The sequence below is a fragment of the Saccopteryx bilineata genome, chromosome 2, assembly GCF_036850765.1.
Source record: "Saccopteryx bilineata isolate mSacBil1 chromosome 2, mSacBil1_pri_phased_curated, whole genome shotgun sequence".
Lineage (NCBI taxonomy): Eukaryota > Metazoa > Chordata > Mammalia > Chiroptera > Emballonuridae > Saccopteryx > Saccopteryx bilineata.
In genome coordinates this window covers 229,994,849-230,020,919 of record NC_089491.1, presented here as the reverse complement: position 1 = coordinate 230,020,919, position 26,071 = coordinate 229,994,849, and the positions used below count along the sequence as shown (strand labels likewise).

The window sequence follows — 26,071 nt, the reverse complement described above, 5'->3', positions numbered from 1 at the left end:
CAGAACCGCCTTTACTAAACTCTGTGGGGTGCTCGGAGTGGGGGGAGGGGGGATTCGCCCTCTGCGCTCGTGACACGTTCCATGTTCTAGCGTGGGCACGGGGCGGGGGGAAGGTCCCAGCTCTTACCCGGTTCTGGGTTTTCCAGCCTCTCCACCGCGCTAGCCTGGAAAGAGGAAATTAAATCTTTCCCGGCAGTCTCATAGAAAGATGCCATTGCCACATACGTGATGTGGGTTTGTGTCGTTTGTCCCTGGAGCGGCAGGGGTACACTGGATTTGCTAATGGAAGGCTTTAAAGTCAGAGTGCAGAGAGGGGACCTCGGGGGCTGGCTGGATCGCCGGAGGTGGGGGAGGAATGGAGAACAGGCACAGCGCTGGCTAAAGCCCGGAGACACCGCCACCGCCCCGCAGTCCGACAGTCAGATGGCCCCTCCGGGACGGCGGGGGTCTGTATTTAACTCCAGGGGTCCTTTCAAAGCGTGCATTCCGGGGCACTGCAGCTTTGCAACTCATGTTTCTCTTCCACGCAAGGAGGAGCAACGCCCTCTTCCTCCTACGCGTCCCTCTGCCCACAGAGTGGCAGCGGCCTCCCGCGCGAGGACCGGGAAGGGGGAGGTGCGGGAGAAGGTGTGGCCCGAAGTAGCCCCGCCCCGAGGATTCCCGGAAGCTGCCCTGGGGCTAGGCGGGCCGGTGCGTGGTGGCGCGGAGGGTGTGTTTGCGCCGGCTGCCCGCCGTCCAGCGCCCTCGGGCCCCCCGCACGGGCATGGCGCGCGGCCTCTGGAGCTGGCTGGGCAGCTGCCTTCTGGTGTCAGGTGAGGCTCTGCGACGAGGGGCTCCGGGCGGTCCCTGGGCGGGGGCCACCTGCACGGGGACCTGGGCCAGACCGAGGCGCGCTTAGGAGCCAGCAGGGGGGCTCGACGGCGATGTCGGGCAGCGATGACCCCAGGGGCCACCCCTTTCGCACCCTGGAAGTAACTGCCGGGACCTCCCTCCCAGAACCGCAACATCTCAGTTCTGCCCCCTCAGCTTCAAGCTCTGTGATCTCCCAGTTCTAAGTCCAGTGAAACTTTTCTGTCGCCAGACACCAGACACCAGAACGACAGGGGAGAAAATTTGGCCATTTTATCACAAATGGCACCATCCAGGGGAACTGGAAGCTAATGCTAAAAAGCCCCAACTCCCTGATGGCATTTAAATGACAGATTACATAGGGCAGAGTCACAGACCACCGGAGTTAAAGGTTAGGGTCGTTCTGGGAGGTGATTGTTAGAGGTGAGGTAAGGGTGGCCAGTCATCTCTTCAGGTCTTGAGAACAGCTGTAAGGTCTGTTTCCTGTGCCTCTGGTTTCTGGCAAGCAGAAGGGGTCAGTCCACCTTAGGGCTCAGAAGCTGAAAGGTATCTCAGGTCAAGATGTGATTTTTAGCCTGCAGAGATCAGACCCTGCGACCCTAAGCCGGTCCCTGCTACTGTCTTCTGCTGCCTGGGAGGATTGCTGGTCATGTAAGGGGGATGTCTGGGTCTCAGGGGTGTCAAAAGAGAAGGGATTTCTAGCGCTAGAATTTAAAACTAAATTTGATGAAAGTCATAAGGACCCCTGGTTTCACCCTTCTCTAAATTGCCTGCCCGGGTTCAAATAATGATGGACCCCCTCCCTTTCTGACATACTTGTTCCCAGCCTTCCAGGACTCACAGACTCCTGGTTTTTTCCTTCCCTTTAGGCTGTTAACACTTGGAATCCTCTACCTCTGCCATATCTCGGGCCCTCTTCTCCTTCCCCTACACCGTTCCTTTTGGGGATATCAGCAGAACTCTGGCATTAAATACCAGCCACAGGCCTGTGACTAGATTTCTATCTCTGTTTGCACTAGGTGGGCAATGGGCCAGTGATGGATTTTATACTCATCCCTCTGCTTTTGTGTGTGTTGGACATTTTCTATTAAGTTTTAAAATGATGGCCTGGCCAGTGGCTCAGTGGATAGAGCATTGGCTAGGCATATGGATGTCCCAGGTTCAATTCCCAGTCAGAGCACATAAGAGAAGTAACCATCTGCTTCTCCTCACCTCCCTCTCCCCCTTTTATCCCTCTGTCCCTTCCACAGCCAGTGTCTCAATTGGTTTCAGCATGGCCCAGGTGCTGAGGATAGCTTCATTGGAGCATATCAGTCTCAGGCACTAAAGATAGCGTGGTACTCACATCGGCCCTAGATGGGGTTGCTGGGTGGATCCCACTCAGGGCACATGTGGAAGTCTGCCTCACTATCTTCCCCTCCTCTCACCTAAAAAAAAAAAAAAAAAAAAAAAAAAAAAAGGTTTAAAAATGATTTCCATGCCTAGCCCAATCTGTCTCCGTCTGCATGCCCCAGATCCCAGATTCCTTCATCCTGCCATCCCTGACATTCCCTGTGTACATCTCAACATCCCAAACCAAATGCAGCTAGAATGGGATTCTGGCTTTCCCTGCCCCCAGCCCCAATCAAGGCATCAGGTGCTGAAGCCAGGAATGGGGATTAGGTTCTACTTCACAGCAAATGTGTCAGAAAGTCTAGAGTTTATACCTCCAGGAATGTGTCTAAACTCCACCTGCCCACCCCTTCACACATTTCTCTTCCTCACCCATGTGACCATTTGAAGACATGGAGCTGTAGGGGAGATCCGAGTGTTGGGTGATATGGTCATTTGCTTGGGCAACTTTTTTTCTTTATTTTTACAGCATTAGGAATGGTGCCTCCTCCTGAAAATGTCAGAATGAATTCAGTTAATTTCAAGAACATTCTAGAGTGGGAGTCACCTGCTTTTCCCAAAGGGAATCTGACTTTCAAAGCTCAGTACCTAAGGTGAGTCTGGGCTGTTCTTGGCCCGAGGATGGTGGCCAGTGGGCTTGGGCCACAGGAGAAAATCTGACTGATATCAGACCATGACAGCCCCCGGAGTCTCCTTGCTGTCCTTTTCCTATCTGTCTGAGAAATGCTTGTGAAAGCTCTGTTTTCTGAAAAGAGACAAGCAAAACTCTTTTTTACTTTGCCTTGTTGAGATGGTTCATGGTTGGGCCAGTGCAGAGACAGTGGTAGATAGAGACACTTTATCCTACAGATGTGATGTCATCGGGCACAGTGGTAGCCTAGTACAGGGCGAATGTATCAGGTTTATCACACGGATGTTTCTGAAGAGAAAACTGTCACTTATACCATCCCCAATTATTAGAGTAACATCACGAAAAATCAGCAATATGTGTGTGTGTGTGTGTGCGCGCGCGCGCGTGCGCCATGCAAGGAAATGGAGGGAAGTCAAAAATTCAGCCCTAACCATCCTAGCACCCACCCCCTCCAATAGATGACAAGGCTTGCCCCAGTGCTGTGGATATTTCCATGCAAACTACACTGGTCACAAAAATTAGGGGATATTTCAAAATGAATATGAAGCGATAAAATATCCCCTTAATTTTTGTGACCAGTGTAATTTGCATAATGTAGGTGCTCAGTTATTCCATGGCTCTGTCCTGAAATTGAACATAAGACAGCTATTGGCTAGTAAAAGCTCTGTTCTCTGAAAACATCGGAGACTTAGGAAGGAAAGAAGGAAGGGTGAGTACCAGAGACAATTATCTCCGTGGTGCTCTGACCTCCCAGGACCTGCCGTGCCTGTTGCTTGGTTTCTCTCTGTGTCAGCCCTCCCTTGGCCACCTGCCACCACACACCATAGTCTAGGCTGCAGGTGACACACCTTTATGCCAGGTGCAGACAGCAACGGGCTACCTGCTTCCAGGGTGACTCAGAGACATACAAAGATAGACAATTCCTTCAGTGGAGCAAGAAGAAACAGGGGTGCCAGAGGCCACGAGCCCCACACTCCTTCCCATCCAGCTTTCCTTCCACAAACATCTCCACGGCCAGCTACGTCAGAGAAGAAGTAGAAAAGTGAATCAGATAGTCCTTGTTTACTCTCTAGTTCAGTCATTCCAAACTAACAGCACATTTAAAATTTCAAGCTCAGCACAAAGAACCTCTTAGTTGCCTATAGCCAGATTCACCACCTTTTCTCCCTCTCACACATCATGCTCTTGGCCTCTTCATTTTCCACTGTGCATTTCATAAGACCTAGGACAGTCTTTCCCATCACCATAGTGCTAAATGGGCAGCATTCACACTGATAGGACGCTTTTGTTTAATCTACAGTCCATGTCCCAGCTTTGTTTGGTTTCCCCTTAGGCTGAAGAAGGGTCGTTCTGCAACTGAGGGTTTGCCAGCCCTGGTTGGTTTTGTCGCTTCACCTCTGTTCTCTCTACTCAGTCACCATAGCTCTCTAGAGAGTTCCCTATGGAAAGTGAACTTCCCTCTCTCTGTCTCTCTCCCCTGTGGCTTATTTTGTGGTTGTTCCTTGCCCTTGTAGTGGAACTCTTGGTTTAGAGATGAGCGTTTCCAGTAACAGAGTCAGGGTTCCAAGTTCCTCAGCCTGACAGTGCTGAGGACAACAAAATGTGCTGGGTGTGTCCCTGGGGAAGAAATTAGATCCTGCAAACTCTGAGTAGTCTTCCCTGGCTCTGTAAAAGCTTTGTTTAGAATTCCACCAAAGCAGTTACATTGCCACAGACTCTCTTATGTGTGTGTATTGGACAGGGGTGACCAGAGGAGAGACACTTCAGAGCATGTATTCATGATTTTAATATGGAAACATCCAAAAAAATTTCATGTGAATATGGGAAATGGGTCTAATGGAGAGAAAAATATTTTTAAATGTGATAAAACTAACCCAGTGAAAGAGAAGTTACTGCATTGCAACTTTGCAAATACTCTGCATTCCAGCCAATTGATGCGTTCATTAGTTTAAGTGAAGGAAGCAGCCACATGTGAGAAAAGCCCCTTAACGAAATGACCCCTGGATTTTCCAAACGGCAGGACGCGAGGCAACCATGAAGAATTGCTCAATTGGCAAAAATGTTTGGTACATTAATTGGAAAAAGCAGGTTGTAAACCACTCTGAGCCCTATCATATCTGCCTGCTTTTTGCAAGAGGTTGTTCCAGACTTCACTAAGAACATGGTCGGGTGTGGCACGAAACCTGTGGGCTCAGAAGTCCAGTAGACCCCGAGTTTGGTTGGACACATCTTTTAGGTTCCCCATGTCTGTATGTCATCGATGAAATGAGTGATTTCAAAATGTTCTGCCCCCAGAACTGGGGTGGTGAGCACTCAGTGACATGACACTGAAAAAACAGCTAGCCCCACGCCTGACACAGAGTGCTCAACAAGTGTTAGCTGTCAGTATTTTTATCATCACCCTCCTTGTCACCTCTAAGCGCAGCCACAGTGGCTATGGCACCAGGACAGGAAAGTATGCTGAGGAACCGGTCAAAGTTCTCACTGTTGGCAAGACTAGAGCCCGCCTTTCTAGGAGGCTGTGGTGAGGTTCAGTGCCAGACACCTGGTGGCTGTTCCCAGCCATCCTTTCTTCCCCTTCACATTTCTGCCACCTTCCCTTCAGTGACTGGTGTCAGGGCTAGGGATCTACATATTGTTTGATTTTTTTTCCAGTACATTTTGCAACAATTGTCACATGTAGGACACTATTTGAAATCATTGTAATACACTTATTGCAGCTAACCCATGCCTATCAATATTGCACAAAGCATGTCCCACTGTTCTCAGAAACACGTGATCAAGGATGGAAGCTGCCATCATCAAATACGTTGGATACTTGACCCCCCTATGGACAGGCGCGCTCAGGAGGATAGGGAAGTCTCTGAGAAGTTCTGTGATGCAGACACCTCTTCACGTTTAACCCAGTGTTTGCCTTGAATTGTGTGACCATGGAGCAGATTATTTTTTAAACACCTCATAATAGCTTAAGAATTATTAAGCCCCCTCCACAAGGAGCAAAGTTTGATAAATGCTAACAAATGATGATGCATAGTAATCATCAGAATTGATGAGGAGGAATTTGTTTTCTATTTTGCTCATTGTCCTCTGTGGTAGCAGGAGGAATAAAGCGCCAGTCAGCCTGTGAGAGACTGGGGTTTGAGGGCTTGCGATGTTCTTTTTCCGATTTTGTAGTTACAGGAAATTCCAGGACGTGTGCAACAGTACTGCCCTGACACAGTGTGACTTCTCAAGTCTTTCCAAGTACGGTGAATATACCTTGAGAGTCAGAGCAGAATTTGCGGGCGAGCATTCAGACTGGGTAAACATCACCTTCTATCCTATGGATGACAGTAAGTCACTTTGTTTTCCATTTTGTGGTGATGTTGTCATCAGGCCTTGAGTTCTTCCCCATGGGTTGGCCCATCAGCAAGAGTTCTTTGAGTGCCCACAGAGTGGATGGCCTTGCCCAGGGAGCATAGGGAATGTATATATAATAAAGAGGGCTGTGGCCTTAAAGAAGTTCATGGACGAGACAGGAAAGGATTAGGCATAAAATCAATCAGATAATCAGTATAAACTTAACAAGCTTTAATGCCTTCAGAGTGAGAATGAGCTGGGGCCAGTGCTGTTAATGAGAAGATCTGGAATGATTAATGTACTGTCATGCACCACTTGACAGGGATACTGTCTGAGAAATGCATCATTAGGTGATTTCATTATTGTGTGAACATCAGGGATGGCACAGCCTACTGCACGCCTAAGCCTATTGCTCCCAGGCTATTAGCCTGTACAGAACATCACTGGACTGAATACTATAGGCAATTGTAACACAGTGGTATTTGTGTATCCAAACATAAGAAAGGTACTGTATAAATACAGCACAAAAGATAAACATGGTTCACCTATGTAAGATACTTACTATAAATGGAGCTTGCAGGACTGGAAGTCACCGTGGGTGAGTCAGTGAGTGAGCTTAAATCAAGCGTAAGAGAAAGTGACACAATCAAGAGATGTTGTAGACACGTGGTTTGCAAGGCTGCTTCCAGCATAACATGGCACACTGTTGTAGAGCAAAAGGGTTTTTTTGTTTTGTTTTTTTTGTTTTTTGTTTTTCTGAAGCTGGAAACGGGGAGAGACAGTCAGACAGACTCCCACATGCGCCCGACTGGGATCCACCCAGCACGCCCACCAGGGGCGACGCTCTGCCCACCAGGGGGCGATGCTCTGCCCCTCCGCGGGATCGCTCTGTTGCGACTAGAGCCACTTTAGCGCCTGGGGCAGAGGCCAAGGAGCCATCCCCAGCGCCCGGGCCATCTTTGCTCCAATGGAGCCTCGGCTGTGGAAGGGGAAGAGAGAGACAGAGAGGAAGGAGAGGGGGAGGGGAGCAGAAGCAGATGGGCGCTTCTCCTGTGTGCCCTGGCCAGGAATCGAACCTGGGACTTCTGCACGCCAGGCCGATGCTCTACCACTGAGCCAACCGGCCAGGGCGAGCAAAAGTTTTTATTTTACACGTAGGAAGAGCACACTCTGAAATGGTGATACAAAGTATGGCATGGTAAATACATTAACAAGTAACAAAGTCATTATCCTTATCCAGTATGATGCACTGTACGTAACTATGTGCTATATCTTTACACCACTGGAAGCACAGATAAGCTTTGTTTATACCAGCATCACCACAAACCCATTAGTAGTGTTTCACTCTGTGGTATTACGATGTCTATGACTTCACTACGCAATAGGAGTTCTTCAGCTCCATTATAATCTTAGGGGACCACCATCATACATGTGGTCCATCGTGGACCAAAATGTCCTTAAACAGCACGTGACTATAGTATTTTCCAGGAGGAAGTCAGCTTGGAATCATGACTTAAAGAAATGTGACACAGGCAAAAAATAAAGGTATTCTAGGCAGATGTGGAGACAGGAAGAAGACCAGATGCAGACTGTCAGCTTGCCCAGAAGGAAGGACGGAGGAGTGGAGACAGCTAATGGCAGAAGTGTTGGATCGGGCTGGCTGGTACACATAATAAAAGTGTTCCCAGGTTAGATCTGGAGAGCCATGAGGACGCTCCAAAGGTCATGAGATGGACATACTAGATTATAAGTATCAGGAATTGAAAACTGTATAGTAATTGAGAGAGGTTGCAAGAATGTCATTTAAAAAACTCAAGCACAATCTTCCAAGGAATAGCTAGAGAGAAGTGTTAGAAGACTTTCTCTATACTACTCCCCTGCTGTGCACCCCCATGGTTCCCACAATTTTGCCCATTCGAGGAGAGAATGCACCTAGGGTGTCCTTCTGCCCCTTCCTAATTCTGTCCTAGGCTTGGGGAAAAAAAACAAAAAACAAAAAACTCTTATTTCTGGAGTTATAAAATATCAAAGTAATATTATCTTTTTAAAAGGTGTCTTTACTAAAACTAAGAAAAAAATGTGACCATTAAAAAATACAGCTTAATAACAATCAAGTCTACAGAGTATGTAGTACAGGTTTCTTTGTGTGTATGTATGTGTGAGAAAGAGAGAGAGAGAGAGGATTTTTTTTAATTTTTTAATCTCTTGGGTGACATTTTGTTAATAAAATTATATAGGTTTCAATTGTACAGTTCTATAATACATAATAGTATAGGTTTCTGCTTCTATAATTGTAACTGATTTATCAGGTCCTAACTAGTGACGAATCTATTCTAGAGAACCTTGTTTTGGAAGTCCCCGTTAGAAACGGACACAGAATAGATGAACAGCTTGCCCAAGGTCTCATAGGCAAAGAGTCACAAAACAAGGCTTCAGACCCAGGCTCTTGTACCCATTCTCTTAGCAGCAAGTACCCTATATTGAATATTTACCTCTTAAAGTTTATATGATAGAAAAACACATCAAGACATCATGTGGAACCTATTTATACTTTCTTTGGAAAGACAGCTAATAGGTTTTTTAACCTGGTTTTTAGCGATCAGCAGATTAGAAATGGGGTAGAATGCCCAAAGGGGGCCCATTAATGGCAGCCAGCAAAGAACACAGACTTTAACTCCAACAGTGTGATTGCTTTGAGCCATTCATTATTCCTTCTACAGTTATTACTGAGCACCTACTGTGTGCCAGCACGTTCTTAAATGCTGAAGCTACAACAGGGAGCAACACAAAATCCCTGCCCTTGTGGAGCCTACTTTCCAATGGGGGAAGACAGATGATAAACAAATAGATACATATTTTATGACAGATAATGACTATGGCTCTCAAGAAAATAAGCAAGGCACCTGGGCAGGAAGTGATGGGAGCTGCTTTATTTTTTCTGAAATAAGAAGCAGGGAGGCAGAGAGACAGACTCCTGCATGTGCCCAACTGGGATCCACGCATTATGCCCACTAGGGGGCGATGCTCTGCCCATCTGGGGCATTGTTCTGTTGCTTGGCAACTGAGCTCTTCTTAATGCCTGAGGTGAGGCCATGGAGCCATCCTCAGCACCCTGGGCCAACTCCGTCCAATCGAATTATGCCTGCAGGAAGGGAAGAGAGAGAGAAGCAAGAGGGGGAGGGGTGGAGAAGCAAATGGGTGCTTCTCCTGTGTTGCCCTGGCCAGGAATCAAACCCAGGACTTCCACACACCAGGCCAACACTCTACCACTGAGCTAACTGGCTAGAGCGGGAGCTTCTCTTGACTTAGGGTGGTAAGAGACAGCCTCTCAGAGGAGGTGGCATTTGAACTAAGACCTAAAGGGAGTAAAGGAGCCAGCCCACATGAATATCTAGTAAAAGAGCATTTGGAGGGGAACAGCTTCAAGCTTTATTGGAAAATGTACGTGGTTAAATATATATGTTAGGCACTAAAAAAATAGAAATACTATCTGTAGCTTGTAACCAAGCAAGGGAAATGAAGACAATGCAACTGAGTGCAAAAAAAAGAGAGAAATAAACCTTAAAAAAAAAGCAAAAAACACAAAATAATGTACTTAGAATAATTTCACATATATCAGAAATCAAAATAAATATAAATGGACCAAAATGATTAATAAAAGCAGAGGTTAATTACATCATTCAAAGAGCAGCACACCAGTGGACCAGTCTGTACAGTTATGAAAAACAAATTCAGACAATTTTAAAATGTGTCTTGTAATTGTCATTTTGCTTTTGTTTTTCTACTTAGCCATTATTGGACCTCCTGGAATAAAATTAGAAGCACTTAGTCATGCTTTATACATATATTTCTTAGCCCCCAAAATTGAGACAGAACATGAAACGTGGACTATGAAGAGTATTTATAACTCATGGGTTTATAATGTACAATATTGGAAGAACGGCTCTGATGAAAAGGTAAGCTTGGCAAATTGTGTATATTTCAGATAAAGGCTCTTTTGCTCATTGTTAGTCCAAGGCCATGACAATGGAGAGAAGAAGCTAGGAGGCCACCTAGTCAAGGTCTTGCCAAGTGACAGCACCTTGAGGTCCAGGGAATCTAAGGCCTGGTCTTCTGAGCACCAGAAGTTCCCTTCTGAGGGTTGATGACCAAGTATCCCTGGCTGATGTTTCCCAGACTCCAAGGGAAATGCACAGAGACTTCCAGGATGCTAGTGCCCAAATACAGGCCTTTCTTTCCCAGAAGGGAAGTTGCAGGAAGAGGCAGAGCTGACTCAGCTGTTGTCTGGGGGAACTTGGGGTCAGCTGAATCAGGTGTTCGGCTGAATGACTACTGTTTCATGGCATGGACGCTAAGTTCCTCATACACCACAGAGTGGTCAAGGCCATAGTCAGGCAGCCCAACCCCTGGATACTGGATAAACTGTGTTACATTTTAGTTGTTTGAACTACTTTTCCCCATTGCTCTCCTCCTTTTCACAGGAAAATTCTTTTAAAATGTGGGCTAGGAAAGGAAAGACCTGTCCTAGGCTTGACCTCAGCTTCCTCATGTCTGCAAAATGGACATAATCACTTACTTCATTAATAAAATAAGGATAATACCCTGGCCGGTTGGCTCAGTGGTAGAGCGTCGGCCTGGCGTGTGGAAGTCCCAGGTTCGATTCCCGGCCAGGGCACACAGGAGAAGCGCCCATCTGCTTCTCCACCCCTCCCCCTCTCCTTCCTCTCTGTCTCTCTCTTCCCCTCCCGCAGCGAGGCTCCATTGGAGCAAAGATGGCCCGGGCACTGGGGATGGCTCCTTGGCCTCTGCCCCAGGTGCTAGAGTGGCTCTGGTCGCAACAGAGTGACGCCCCGGAGGGGCAGAGCATTGCCCCCTGGTGGGCGTGCCGGGTGGATCCCGGTCGGGCGCATGCGGGAGTCTGTCTGACTGTCTCTCCCATTTCCAGCTTCAGAAAAAAAAAAAATACAAAAAAATACAAAAAAAAAAAAGTAGGGATAATAACCTGCTTCATAGGATTGTTGGAGAATGTAATGACATAATGAGAAGAATAAAGTTGTCCCGTTGCCTGACTAATGCCTGACGCAGACATGTTCAGGTTACTCTCATTCATTCTTGGTCAGGTTGTATTCTTATTCCTCGTGCTCCTGAGTTGAATGCTCTTTGGTGGCCCTAAACTAACCTACATATTTATGTTTTCATCTCTACATTAAATGTGGACTTTATCACTTAATTCCCAAGAGTTTGGGAGGAAAGCATCACCCTTGTGTCTCGTCTTAGAAATGATATAATTAAATTTACATGTTCAAACTGCTTAGCCCCCAAAATAGCTCAAGTTCATTTTTTTCCCCTGGAAAATTCTCTATTAAATGATGTGAGATATCTGCCTTCTTCAACAGAATAGACAATTTTGCCCATAATGGGAAGACCCCAGAAAACGTATGTCTAGAACGCAATACAGAATCATAACAGTTCATGGTCACTTATCAAAAGCAGGTATCTCTGCTAAGCTCTGGAATGCAAAAATAAGACAGGCTTGACCCACTCACTCAAGGTGTGTGCCGTGAACTTTAATTAAGGGTTGGGCTCCATGGTTGCCATTGCCCGAGTGCCTCCTGCACCAGGTGTGAAGCAAAACCTATCTATAGCTTCTGAGCTTGAATGTGCACACAGGAGGGATCTCTGGTTACAAATCTGTCCTATCACTGAGTCCTTGTGTGGAAGGAAGCCTTTGGTGGGACAGGCTGAGCACTGGCTGCCCATTCGCCACTTCCACCCTCACTGGTGCCTGCAGTGTCACCGTTACTGGTCTATATGTGCTACGGGCTGAATATTTGTGACCCCCTACCACCCTAAATTCATATGTTGAAACAATCCCTGATGTGTTGGTGTTAGGAAGTGGGCCTTTGGGAGGTGATTAGGTCATGCAGGTGGAGCCCTCAGGAGTCACATTCCTGCCGTTAAAAAAGAGACCCCAGAGGGACTCCCTCACCCCTTCCACCACATGAGGACTCGGAGAAATTGACAGCAATGAACCAGGAAGTAGGCCCTCACCAGACACGAGACATCTTGATTGGGGACTTCCAGCCTTCAGAGCTGTGAGGAACACTTGTTTATAAAGCCACCCAGTCTGTCTTACTCCTAAAAGGAGGAAGACTAGTATGGTTCTCTTTCAGAATGCAGGTGCTCCCAACAGGGTGCTGTATTAGGTCCTTACATTAATAGCTTTCTGACGGAAGGAAGTGAAAAGATAAAACCAGAAGCTGCCCAGAAGGGAAGGAAAGCTAGAGAAGCAATCAGAGGGACATCTGTGAGCCATTTCCCTGGCTGCTGCCCACGGGTCAGCCTCTGCATGTGATCTGTGAAAAGAGCATTACAAGGTTTTAGAGGTATTGGTTTTCTGGAAGTAAAAGCCAGGAATTTGGGGTTTTATCTTTGTTTTTTTTTGTTTGTTTTTAATTAGTCTGAACTCTTGGGGTTTTGGGGGGGGGTTGTATTTTTCTGAAGTTGGAAACAGGGAGGCAGTCAGACAGACTCCCGCATGCGCCCGACTGGGATCCACCCGGCACGCCCACCAGAGGCGATGCTCTGTCCATCTGGGGCGTTGCTCTGTTGTGACCAGAGCCATTCCAGCACCTGAGTCAAAGGCCATAGAGCCATCCTCAGCACCCAGGCCAACTTTGCTCCAATGGAGCCTTGGCTACAGGAGAGGAAGAGAGAGACAGAGAGGAAGGAGGGGGGAGGGGTGGAGAAGCAGATGGGCGCTTCTCCTGTGTGCCCTGGCCGGGAATCGAACCCGGGACTCCCGCACGCCAGGCCAACGCTCTACCACTGAGCCAACCAGCCAGGGCCTGTTATCTTTGTTTTTAATTATTAGAAGTCATACCAGGCTCTTCCTGTATTCCATTGGTATAATCCAGTTTTGCCCCCTGTGAATTTAGTTTCTCTTACAGTAAATGGATGTCAACAAGATGTCAACAGACCCAACCCCCAAAGCAAAAGTTACTAGAAATTAGGTAATTTTCTTACTAAAGTAAGAAAAAGTCTGTTCACTTCCTATATAACTTCGTATTCCTGTAACAGATTTTACATAGGACTCTTTCATAACTTGTATTTCATGATGGAAGTACAAGTAGTATATGCTCCTAATCCCCCCCCCTTTTTTTTTAAGTGACAAGAGGGGAGATAGATAAATTCCTGCATGCACCCCGACGGTATCCCTCTGGCAACCCACCTCCCCCTCCACTCCCCTGGCAACCCCCATCTGGGGCTGATGCTCGAATCAACCAAGCTAAGCTCAGAGCCCAGGGCCAACATTTGAACCAATCAAGCCACTGGATGCAAGAGGGGAAGAGAGAGAGAAGGGGGAAAGGGAGAAGGGAAGAGAAGCAGATGGTCGCTTCTCATGTGTGCCCTGACTGGGCATTGAACCTGGGACATCTGTACCCAGACCGACACTCGACCCACGACCCAATCAGCCAGGGCCTCCTAACTTTCTTTATTTTGCCAGAAACTAATTTGGATTCTCCAGTTCAGGAATATATCATCAGTCAGGACATCTTATATTCAGATTAAACTAAAAAGAGTCAGTGGTGCTACCCTGCCCCCCGAGGCAGGCTGTGGTGCATGTGCCTTCAAGGTGAGGTGGGCTGTGGGAGGAGGACCGCCCAGATGCACCAGAGAAGTGATCCAGAAGAGAACCCCAGGCAGCCAGGATCAGACACATGCTCTTGACTTAGAAAATCACCTTGAGTCTTATGGCAGATAACTAGTGTGTCAGTCAGCTCGTCTGCTTTAACAATAGAGCAATGCTGCCCTGGGCAGCTGAAGAACAGAATGTGTTGCCTCAAGGTCCTGGAGGCTGGAATTTGAGCTCATGGTGTCAGCAGAGCTGAGCTGAGGCTGTGAGGGAGGACCTCTTCCATCCTCTCCCAGCTTCTGGTGGTCGCCGGCCATCTTTGGTTCCTTGGCTTGTAGAAACATCAACCAATCTCTGCCTTCATCTTCACATGGCCTTCTTCCTGCGTGTGTGTCTGTGTCCAGTTTCCTCTTCATATAAGAACACCAGTCATGGTGGATCAGGACCCACCCTAATGACCTCATTTTAACATGATTATTTCTGTAAAGACCCTACATCCAGCCCTTGCCGAATGGCTCAGTTGGTTAAAGAATTGTCCCAAAGCACAGAGGTTGCCAGTTTGATCCCCAGTCAGGGCACATACAGGAACAGATTGATGTTTCATTCTCCCTCTCTAAAATCAATTAAAAAAAATTTTTTTAAGGACGCTACATCCAACTAAGTCACTCTTTAAGATACAAGGGGTTAGGACTTCAACATGTGATTTTGGGGAGGGGCACAATTAATGTATACAACTAGTTAGCCTATTTCAAGAAGGAAGTAGGGATACGGTGAGGGGTGACGAGGAAAAAAAGGAGAAAAAAATTGGAAAATTATTGCTTCTTCTGGAGAGAACTCAAGAAAAGAACCTTGCCAAGCCGTCTCTCATCCAGTGAAGGAGGTCGTCAATTTCCAGTCTGTAAGGTCTGACCAGGCGATGTCTCCGAAAACCTGAGTGAGGAAGTAAAATTTTGCAAGATAACCTTGTGTACTGTTGCCCAGAGAGATGGGGGACTACACAGAATGCTGCTGATCAGGGAACTGGAAGATAAACAAGAATTATGCAGCCCAGTGAACTAAAAGAAAAACAAAATGCTGCTTCCCAAGAAACTAGAATATAACGCAGAATGCTGCTGCCAAGCAATTGGAAATAACTCAATGCTGCTGTTCAAGGAGAGGAGGAATAACCTGAGTGCTGCTGCTCAGTGGTCTATGCTGCCCCCTAAGAAACTGAAAGATAAACAAGGATGTTGCTGCCTAGTAAACTGGAAGGTAACCCGGAATCCTGTTTCCCAGTAAACTGGCAGATAGCCAGCAATGCTGCTGCTCGGGGAAACTAGAACATGACCTGAAATGCTGCTGCTCAGAAAACTGGAAGATAACCCAGACTGCTGCAGCCCAGGGAGACAGAGGACTGCCCAGATTGCGGGTGCACACTGATCTAGAAGATAACCTGGAATGCTGCTGCCCTGCAAACTAGAAAATAACCAGGAATGCTGTGCCCAGGGAGCTGGGCGACTAACCTGAGTGTTGCTGCCCAGAAAACTGGAAGATAAACCAGAACGCTGTTGCCCAGAAAACTGAATGATAGCCATGATGTTGCTGCTGAGGCTTATGAGGGATTAACCTGGGTGATGCTGCCCAGGACACAACACAAGCAGAATGATGCTGTCCTGGAAACTGGAAGATGGCCCCGATACTGCTGCCCAGGATGCTGGAAGATCACCTGGAATACTACTACAAAGTAAACTGGAAGATAACCTGGAATGCTGCTGCTCAGTAAACTGGAAGATAACCCAGAATTTGCTACCCAAGTTGATGGGGGACTAGCCTGGGTGCTGCTGCCCAGAAAGCTGGAAGATACCTGGAACACTGTTGATCAGAAAACTGGAAGATAGCCCCAAATGCTGCTGCACAGGGTTATGGGGGACTACGCTGGGCAGTGCTGCCCAGGACACTGGAAGTTAACACAGAAGGCTGCTTCCCAGGGAGCTGGGCGACTACCCAGTATGCTGCTTGGCAAACTAGACAATTACCCAGAATGCTGTTGCCCAGGAAACTGGAAGGTTACCTGGAGTGCTGTGGCCCATGGAGATAGCATGGAAATAATATGCGGCAATACAAAGATACGCTATCAAGTAATATAATACTGTGTTAATTATAATATGCAGAGTACAGACATGATGTAGAATATGTGTAATACAGGTATATATAGTATTGATACTATCCCAGGGTTGGTTATCCACAGCCCATGGGTCAAATCCAGCTGTGTCAATTTTTGCCCATAGTCTTAAGAATGTGTATTCCCTTTTTAAGTGGTTAAAAAATACTCAAAAGAAGACTTACATAAAATTTCCTTACATGAAAATTGTATGAGATTTGATTTTCAAGGTCCATCCATTAAATTTTATTGGCCTCCAAAAAAAAAAAAAAAAAAAAAAGAAGGAAGTGGGATGGTGTGTATGTCATTTAAACTAGAGAATTCATGAATGAAAACGTTTGGGAGGATCCCAGTCCTCGGATCGGGGCCCCACAGTGCACTGGGAGACATGCGTGATTCCTTCTCCATCTTCCTATTTGTAACTGGTGAGTGTAGGGGGAGAAAAGGGTGGTGTCCCATCACTGCTGAGGCTTGTTCTCATTTTTGTCTTCATTACTAGAACCCAATTACTTGTCAGTATGAGTCTGAGATCCTCCAAAATCTTGAGCCATGGACAACATACTGCGTTCGCGTACAAGGGTTTCTTCCCGATCGGAACAAAACCGGGGAGTGGAGTGAGCCTGTCTGTGAGCACACCATCAGTGACGGTAAGTCTGGAGGCGCTGCCTCTGTCACTCTCCTCCGGGCATCTTCCATCATTTTGTAGACACCTCCACCTGAGAGGGCTGGAGGGGTCCCCAGATGTCGCCTCGTCCAGCTCAGACTCCCACCCAAGACAACCCTAACAGATGGGATCACCACCACCTCATGAGGCAGTGTGCTCACTCCTAGACAAAAGGGATGGGTGGGAACATCTCCCGTTTGGGACACTGGGTCCACCTCTATGCACCCACCTGTGCTATGGTCAGTAAGTCCTCTCAGGCTCCCTGAACTAAGTCTATCAGTATCCCCAGAACCACTCAGCAAAGGGCTAGCCCTGTCACACTCGCCAGGCTGTACAGCAGTGGTTCCTTCAGACACATGACGGGGAGGGCTTGGAAACCCTGTCACTCCAGCAAATGATGCTCGGGTTGGGACCACTGTAACACATGGTGCCAGGACCTCAACACAGTGAGCAGCAGAGGCCTCCACACTTGATGTTTCTCAAGAAAAACAGGGCATGTAGGGGAGGAGCATGGACTAGTTGGCCTGGATGCTGTGATTTACCTGCAAACACATGGCCAGGTATCTGCGCACAAACATGCCCTTTTATTATTTAAAAACGTTGTCAAGAGACTCAGCTAGTTCAGACCCTGAAAGGATGAAGATGTGTAGGTCTACCCTGGCCACTTTCATTTCCTGAGGCCCTCCTGGGAGCAGGGCACTGAGCTGGGGCCACAAAAACACAGAGGGAAGTAATGGAGAACTCCCTCCAAAGGAGGGTGTGCCATCATCCTCGTCACTGCAAATCTGAGAAAACTGTAGGGTTGCGCTCACACCCGTACATGGCAGCTGATCAGGTTCTTCTTGAGTGTTGGTTTTTGTCGTTGAACTAGTTTCTCGCCCAGTGTGCTTTGTCTCATCTCCTGATGGGCTCGGAAGAACTCAAGGACTCTTACCCCCTTGCTGTTCAAACGATTGGTGTGCTCCTGGACACACCTTCCTTCAGGCTGCTTAACCACTGGCTTGCTGGTCACCAGTCCCTCTCAATGTCGTATGCTGTTATATAAGCTACTGTGTTTTATGGTCCACAAAGTCACTGTGAAGGGCAGGGGTCCCCAAACTTTTTACACAGGGGGCCAGTTCACTGTTCCTCAGGACCGTTGGAAGGCCGGACTATAAAAAAAACTATGAACAAATTCCTATGCACACTGCACATATCTTATTTTAAAGTAAAAAAACAAAACGGGAACAAATACAATATTTAAAATAAAGAACAAGTAAATTTAAATCAACAAACTGACCAATATTTCAATGGGAACTATGCTCCTCTCACTGACCACCAATGAAAGAGGTGCCCCTTCCAGAAGTGCGGCGGGGGGCGGATAAATGGCCTCAGGGGGCCGCATGTGGCCCACGGGCCATAGTTTGGGGACCCCTGGTGAAGGGCTTTGGCAAATAAGCAGCTGAAATTGACACCCTGCTTGGACACTTCTCATACTAAGAGCCCTACAGTCACGTGTGCTTGGACAGGGTGCTGTCTCCTCAGAGCCCTGTATGTCAGCATTCTTAGCATCTTTGCTCTTTCAACACCCTTTTGGAGGCTTAGCAAAACCAGCCCTTAATATGCTGTAATTTACCAACAATTAACCCAGTCTGAAAAAGGAGAGGCAGCCACTTGGAGCTAAGTTCTTTCTGGTGCCTTAATGTTATTCTTCTTAGCTGATGTCCTTATCTTTTTGAAGGGTAAGTAATTGACCACTTGATGATCCATTCTGGACTATTTGTATCTTTTTCTGGAGATTGTCTCAAGCTCATTGCCCTGTAGTTTCCCAAATCTTCTTGGCTTTTTCTCTTTTTCTGTAAACACACAAATAACTTGCCTGCATCCAGGCTTCTTCCCCCTCTCTCCTGGGTCCATGATCTGCAGCACCGTCAGACCTACTCTGTTGTTGTGTCATCCGAGTTCTCGGGGTGGCAAAGCCACCTAGAAGGTGAAAAGTCTGCTTTCTCTTTGGAGGGGATCACTCTCCTTTCTCTTCCTGTCGCCCTACCCCCGAGTCCAGAGCCTAGGCCCAGGGTCAGTGGTTCAGTGGACCTGCCTGTGCTCCCTGCCATGGTCTGAGTTGGCTGAGCCCCTCACCAGCACCTCTGAGGAACAACAGCCCTGCCTTTTGTGTGCCACTAGCTGTTTCCACGGACCCTCTCTGCATTTTTCCCTCACTTTATCCCTCTCATAAGCCATCTGTGCTTGAACTTGCATTCCGTACCTGCTTGAATCACTACAGTCCTGACCTTGAAGTCATCGCTCTTTCCTCTAAACACCAGCTGTCTGCTTTCCCAGAGCCTTCAGTACATGCTGTTTACCCCCGTATCCCGTCCTTCCCCACTGGAAACTCCCAACATAACGTGACATGAGGCAAGTCCCAAACCGTTCTGTGCCTCAGCTACCTCATCTGTGAGGTGGGAGGAATGGGAAATGCTGCCAGACACTGGGGTGGGGAGGGGTGGGGACTCCGAGCTAAACCCTGCACAGAGTGAGTGCTGAGCGCATGTTAGATAGTATTCCTGTTGCTAATAATGGCATGATTGGCCCTGGCAGGTTGACTCAATGGTAGAGTGTTGGGCTGGCATATGGATGTCACAAGTTCGATTCCCAGTCAGGGCACACAGCAGACCATCTGCTTCTCTACCCCTACCTCTCTCCTTCTCTCTCTCTCTCTCTCTCTCTCTCTCTCTCTCTCTGTCTCTGTGTGTGTGTGTGTGTGTCCCTCTCCCGCAGCTGTGGCTCAATTGGAACAAGTTGGCCCCAGGTGCTGAGGATGGCCCCACGGCCTTATGTCAGGCACTAAAATAGCTCAGTTGCAGAGCAAGGAGCAACACCCCAGATGGGCAGAGTATCACCATATAGTGGGCTGGGTGGATGCCAGTTGGGGCACATGCAGGAATCTGTCTCTCTGCCTCCCCACCTCTCACTGAATAAAAAAATAAAAGAAAGAATGAAAGAAATAACACTTCTCACTTAAGGAAAAAAAGAAAAAATAATGGCATTAAAATCACCCTGTTAAGTATTCCTAAAGGTTTATATTATAATACATGGCATGAGGCATCTAATTTAACCAAAAAGAACAATTTTTCAAATATTTTGGGACTATAAATTGATCACCCGTTAACTGACAAAATCCAAACATTTTCTAAAAGAAAAGTATGGCCCATTGAAAACTGGCTTTTGTCAACCATCGTTTTAGGTTTGTTTTAAACCTCACAACACATTCTCAGGGAGAGCCCTGCCAGGCTCTTCTCTCCCTCTGCAGACGGAGAATGAAGGTTCAGAAAGATGAGGCGGCTTTTCCAAAGTCACTCAGCTAGGAAATGACAGAACACACGCCAGACTCAGCCCAGGTTATGGTTGCTCTGATTTACTACCTGCAGATTCATTCCATAGGGGAGCAAAGGCACGATGTCCCTGTGGATGAAGCCGAGAAAGGTGGTCTGCCGACATGGTTGGATGGGACTGACAGGTTCAAGAGCTTTGCAGAGAGGGTGTTAATGAGAGTTTCCCACCACTCACAGCCTGTGTAAGGTCGTGTCCCCTCCTCCCCACCTATCCTTCCTTCTCTCTCGGGGTCAGTCACCACAGCGTCCTATGGATTTCATCTCCATCAACCAGGTGTGCCTATGGACTGTCCTTGTCGGAGATGCTAAGATGTCCTGGCTGGAGACACGAGGAGACCCAGGCACTGTTCTCCAGGGGCTTACCACAGTGTCACAGAGCGCTCGGGTGGGCCCCGCAATCAGTGTTCAATCAGAGTGTAATGAGTGATTGCAGTGTTTTAGAGAAATATTGAAATATTAAAAGGAAGGACAGGTGAATGTGTAGGATCCTTGAACTTTCTCAAGAGCTGGGATGTCAGATCTGAGTCAATGTCCTATTATTATCCACTGCGGAATAGCCTGGGGGCCACTCCAGCCAGCTCATTCGCCACGTGACCCTGTGCCCACCAAGGAAACATGTTTGCATTGAAAGTGTGAGTCAGACAGCACCGCCCCTTGATTGTGGCAAATGAAACAAGAACTCACAGAGGAACTGGGATGAGGCATTCCTCAGAATGTGGCCAGGTCATAAGCTGCGTGGCCCCCAGAGTGAGCAAGGGGGCAGACAGAAGCTGAGGCAGCCCCTCCCAGCCTCTGTCCCTTACAAACACCACGCCCACTTATCAGATATTTAGGGAGCATCTGTGAGCTAAGCACTGGTGCACTGGCAGGTGCTGGCAGAGGCCAGCAGGTGTGGTCAGCTGAGGGGGCTCCAGGGGCATGCTGTCTCAGGGGCTTTGATCTTCTCTGTCAGCGGAAATTGACATCCCCCCACAGAAGGTCCCCTGAATGACTTGCTCTGAAAAGGGCAGGGCCCCTTCTCTTGTCCCCTCTCAGCACCAAATGCGTCAGGTTTTGATCCGGAGGGCGGTGCTGGCTGCCAGGGTTGGGCATAGGGAAGTTAAGTGGGCAACTGGGCCTGGTGCAGAACCAGGGGAGCTAGGACCCCCAATGACCAGGGTGATATCCTGGATAGATGCTGTTAAAGGTGAAGTCAGACATTAGTTAAAGCAGTAAAAACCGATTTTGTTCAGAAGGGGGAGGAGCCGCTGGGCATTTTAAAGGAAGAAGGAGGGAAGGGAAGTGACAAATTATACAAGGCAGTGACAGGGCAGCTCAATGGCAGTGCAGGCCAGCCGTCTGTGTCTCATGCTAACTGGCCTGATCAAGTTAGGCTTCTGCCCTCCCACAGAGATTGGGAAGCAGGCCTTCTGATGATTACACTGTAAAGCAGTGGTTCTCAACCTTTCTAATGCTGTAACCCCACAATACAGTTCCTCATGTTGCGGTGACCCCAAACCAAAAAATAATTTTTGTGGCTACTTCATAACTGTAATTTTGCTACAGTTATGATTCGTAATGTAAATACCTGATATGCATTATGTATTTTCCAATGGCTTTAGGCGACCCCACCGGGGTCGCGACCCACAGTTTGAGAACCGCTGCTGTAAAGGAATGGCTCTCGGGTCCTTGTGGAAGACCCTTCTGGGTTGTAGGAGGTACTGACACCTCCCAAAGGGGCACAGGAAGGATTCACAGCTTTTTATTGTAAATGCTCCAAAGAAGGAAGGTCAGATCGTGGCGAAACTAATAGGGACTTCTTTCTGCAGCCTTGACTTTGCCCAGATAGGCCCTCCACAGGGTGCTGGGTGGCCCCAGCAGGGTGACTTCAGGCTGCAAGAAGCCATGCAGGAGTTTGGGTTTCTGAGTGCAGGGGTTTGGGTGGAGCTGTCCATGCCAAGAGCATCAACAGTTTTCAGTATAAAACTAGTGCATGCGTCTGGGGCTCTGGGCCCAGGGAAGAGAAGGCTATCCAGAATAGGAGAGTCCTTGTGACCCACGAGTAGGGCAGGCAGATCGGAGTTCTTGCTTATTATCCTTTTTGTACACGTCAGCAATCATGCCAGAAACCGAACTTGGAAGAAGATAAGAAAAGGTGACAGTTGTCTGAAACAGTGACACTCCAAAGCTGCTGGGCTTCCTCCCCTCCCCACGCCTCCGTCCCGGGATGAACGGAGGGGCCCCTTCTCACTCTTGTTCTTGGCAGTGCTGAGGTCGCTGTGGCCCAGCCTGTCAGGACAGGAGTGTAACACACACGTCCTCCCGCAGAAACAGCCCCCACCTGGGTCGTCATCATCGTGGTCCTGGCCGCGGCGGTGTGTGCCTGCCTAGTGCTGCTGGGCTGCTTTTCCCTGCTATGGTGCATTTACAAGAGGACCAAGTACACCTTTGCCCATCGCACCCCACTCCCGCAGCACCTGAAGGAGGTCGGTGGTGGCCGGGAGGTGGGCGCAGCTGGGTGTAGAGGAGAAACCCTGACCACGGGCGTGTTCCTTCTAAGTCAGGGCTGCCTCGTTCGTTCAGGCCAGCGTGTTCTCCTGGCGAATGGCATGTGTCTGCATGCTGGTAGTTCCTTGGTGCCCCTGCTCATGCCATGGCCCAGAGGGGGCGGCACAGGGTTGTCCTAGCAGCTGTCCCTCTAACTGGACGCCTGCCTCCCCTGCCTAAAGCCTCAGGGCGTCAGGAAGCCAAGGTGATGCAGGCTCTGGGACAGAACTTCAGTGCTCAGAGTGGCAAAGAGTAGAAAGGGAAAGCCCTCAACTGTGTGCCAGCAAGGGGGGCGGCAGGTGTGTTTTCAGTTCAGGGTTACCTGAGAGTGACTGAAATTATGGGATGTGTATCCTAGACTTTAGGAAAGCTGTTTCCATAGGTTTAGAAAGAAGAGAGGAAGTGTCTGGATGGAGACGGTAGGACTTGGAGGCCCTGAGAAATGACATTCCAGAGGCACACTAACAATGGCCGCAGCCGGGACTAAGCCATTGTTGGTTTCATTCACCAGGACATGGACTCTGAGACAGAGATTTGCATTCAAAGACTTAGTGGGAAGCACCCTTGGGAATAATACCTCTGAGGGTGTAAAGTAGCCAGATGGTGGGAGTCAGAAAGGGTGAGCCATGATGTAGGCACAGCAGAGGCCTCTGCCAATCCCAGGGGGTCTCTGGAGCTGCAGTGGCCCTTTGGAGGTGCCCCCAGCTGAGGCCAAAGGGCCTGTGAACCCCACATGAACTGTGGGCTGTCTGTGGGTTACGGCCAGGAAGGAGTTACAAGCAAGGGGACCTCCTGGGGAGACCCTCATCTGTGCAATTCACTCACCAATGGACACTGGGCTGGAGCACTGCAGTGAAGGGAGGCATATCTCTTTGAGGCCCTGTGTTCGGGTCTTCTGGGTGCCTACCTAGAAGGAGAATGGCTGGATCACATGGTCATTCCATTCTTAAGTTTTGGGGAAACTCTCATACTGTTCTTGTTATACTTTTTGTATTTTTCTGAATTTGGAAACGGGGAGGCAGTCAGACAGACTCCCACATGCGCCCAACCAGGATCCACCCGGCACGCCCACCAGGGGGCGATGCTCTGCCCATCCAGGGCGTTGCTCTGTTGCAACCAGAGCCATTCTAGCACCTGAGGCAGAGGCCATGGAGCCATCCTCAGTGCCCAGGCCAACTTTGCTCCAATGGAGCCTTGGCTGTGGGAGGGGAAGGGAGAGACAGAGAGGAAGGAAATGGGGAGGGGTGGAGAAGCAGATGGGCACTTCTCCTGTGTGCCCTGGCCGGGAATCGAACCCGGGACTCCTGCACGCCAGGCTGATGCTCTACCACTGAGCCACCGGCCAGGGCCTTGTCATACTTTTAAAAGAGCATTTTCCAGCCGGGCGACCTGAATGACATCTTTGTAAGCACAGAATGAGACGTGGAGAGATGGGGTGAATTCACCTTCTTTTTCTCTCTGGCAGTTTCTGAGCCACCCTCAGCACAACAGGCTTCTGTTTTTCTCCTTCCCACTCTCTGATGAGAATGAAGTTTTTGACAAACTGAGTGTCATCACAGACATCTCTGAAAGCAGCAAACAGAACCCTGGGGACAACTTCAGGAGCCCACCTGGGCAGGGCTTGCCCTCCAGCTAGTCTTGACTCTGCAGAAGGGCACTCCCTGCTTCTCAAGGCTGCCTCTGAGTGTGATCAGAGCAACTAACAAAGGCTGAGTCCTCTGGAGCAAGCCCCAGTCTGGAACTCTCAGACGCTGGGACCATATCTGAACAACCCAAGAGCTAGATTTTAAAGTCTCCCGTGGCCCAAGGGCTCCGTCTTGGGAACTAGCTACTTTATAAAGGCTTTCATGATTAAACAATAGTTGCTCGCTGAAGCTGATTTTCAGTTCTTAGGCTCACTTACATACGGAACCAAACATACATAAGAAAGTAAACATACATAAAACGAGGACTGAAAACAGAGGCTGTAAAATTCGACCCGACGGCTGATAGATGATCCATCCCCAAAACAGCGCTGTACCAAGTGCAGACCGCCAAGATTCTCAGGGACGCTTCAGCTGGGTTGTATATTTCTACCTGTGCATGTTTTATACTGTGCTGGTGCTCTATTAAAGTGTTATTCTCTAATCTGAGTGTGTTCCATTTGTAGAATCCTCAGATACTGAATGAGGCGCTTGGGTGCCGCTTGGATGTCCACTCACTCAGTGGGGATTCCTTCATCCCCCCTCTCTGTCAGCCCGGAGCTGAGCCAGGTGCCAGGGCCCCACAGCACCTGGGAGCTCCCAGGGTAAGACGATCAGAGAACAGAGGGCCCTGGACTTTGAACCCCACCTCAGACAGCTACTAGCCTGTGAGCTCTGTTTCCTTACCTGGTTGTGGGGAGGAAAAGACCTAAGGGTTCGCGTGCTTGTTAAAAACGCTGACTGCAGTGCCTGCACGGAGTAGGCACTCCCTAAAGCTATTCTTACCTAAGATATAACCTCATGGGTGTGGCTAACTCAGCAACAGATGTTCCTCTCTCGGTGCCAGGTCACCCAGTAAAGCAGATTCATCAAAGATCCCCCCAAACAGGAAAACAGTTTTGAAATAACTTGACATTTTAAAAAATGAAGCGTCATGGGGGAAGATCAGAAGTCTGTGCACCTTCCTTGCATTTGTTTTACAGTTCAGTATTTTCAATGTGAGGGAGCGACCACCGTATTTCCGGTTCTCAATGCCCCTTACTCTGGTTGGGGCTGGTCTGAAGACAAGGAAGAAATTGGTTCTCTCCTTCCTTTAGGCTCCTCCCCCCGATGAGTGACAGGAGGCTTGGAGCTCAAGAGGGAAGAAGAGGAGATGCCCCATTGTTTATCTTACCCCTGCTGTGGACCCTTGGCATTCTTTTTTGCCAAATTTGCACCTGAATCCCCTTCACCTGTGTGAGGAATGTCTACTTTGCAAGTGTGAACCTCTCTCCTTCATGTCCTCATGTCCCTTGCTGCTGGGCTGTAGGCACACAGACCAGGCTCCTGCCCAGCTTTGAGTTAGAAAGTGAGTTCTGGTAGAAGCATCCAGTAGCCAGCGGTGCCAGCACCAGCAGCAGTGACATCCCTCCTAGACTGGGTCTGATTTGGACATTGTTCCTACCGGTGTCCCACTCCCCAAGGCTGTTCCTCCACCCCTCCCAGAGATTCTGCGAGTTCCCCAACAACATGTGCAGAAATTCTTGCACCTTCATCAGAAATTCTTGCACCTTCATTCTTGCACATCAACATGTGCAAGAATTTCTGCACCTTCATCAGACCATCAGTTTCTAAAGTTTGCAACTAAAACCTCAAGCAGGCCTCCGAGAGCGAAAGGGGTGATTTCTGGTAGACTCTACCCAGTCTACCCAGGAGCAAGATAGGGATGGCACATTCTCTGCATGGTTTCCTGGCAGAGGAGTGGACAGAATGCCTTCCCTCCAGAGGTGAGAGTCCTGAAGGGCCTTGGGGAACAGCTGAAGCCTGGGATTGGCTAGCTGGAGCCTGCGGGGCCTATGATG

At 48.5% G+C, this 26,071-nt stretch overlaps 1 protein-coding gene across 1 annotated transcript; it reads left to right on the top strand.

The window, feature by feature from the left end:
- Positions 1 to 658: 658 nt before the first annotated feature.
- IL10RB (interleukin 10 receptor subunit beta) lies at positions 659 to 24,675 on the top strand. Its single transcript, XM_066259504.1, has 7 exons — positions 659 to 812; positions 2,711 to 2,834; positions 6,047 to 6,204; positions 10,001 to 10,167; positions 16,487 to 16,634; positions 22,330 to 22,487; positions 24,014 to 24,675. Exons 1-7 carry the CDS (start codon positions 764 to 766, stop codon positions 24,182 to 24,184), a joined length of 975 nt encoding a protein of 324 aa, XP_066115601.1. The 5' UTR covers positions 659 to 763; the 3' UTR covers positions 24,185 to 24,675.
- Positions 24,676 to 26,071: the final 1,396 nt, after the last annotated feature.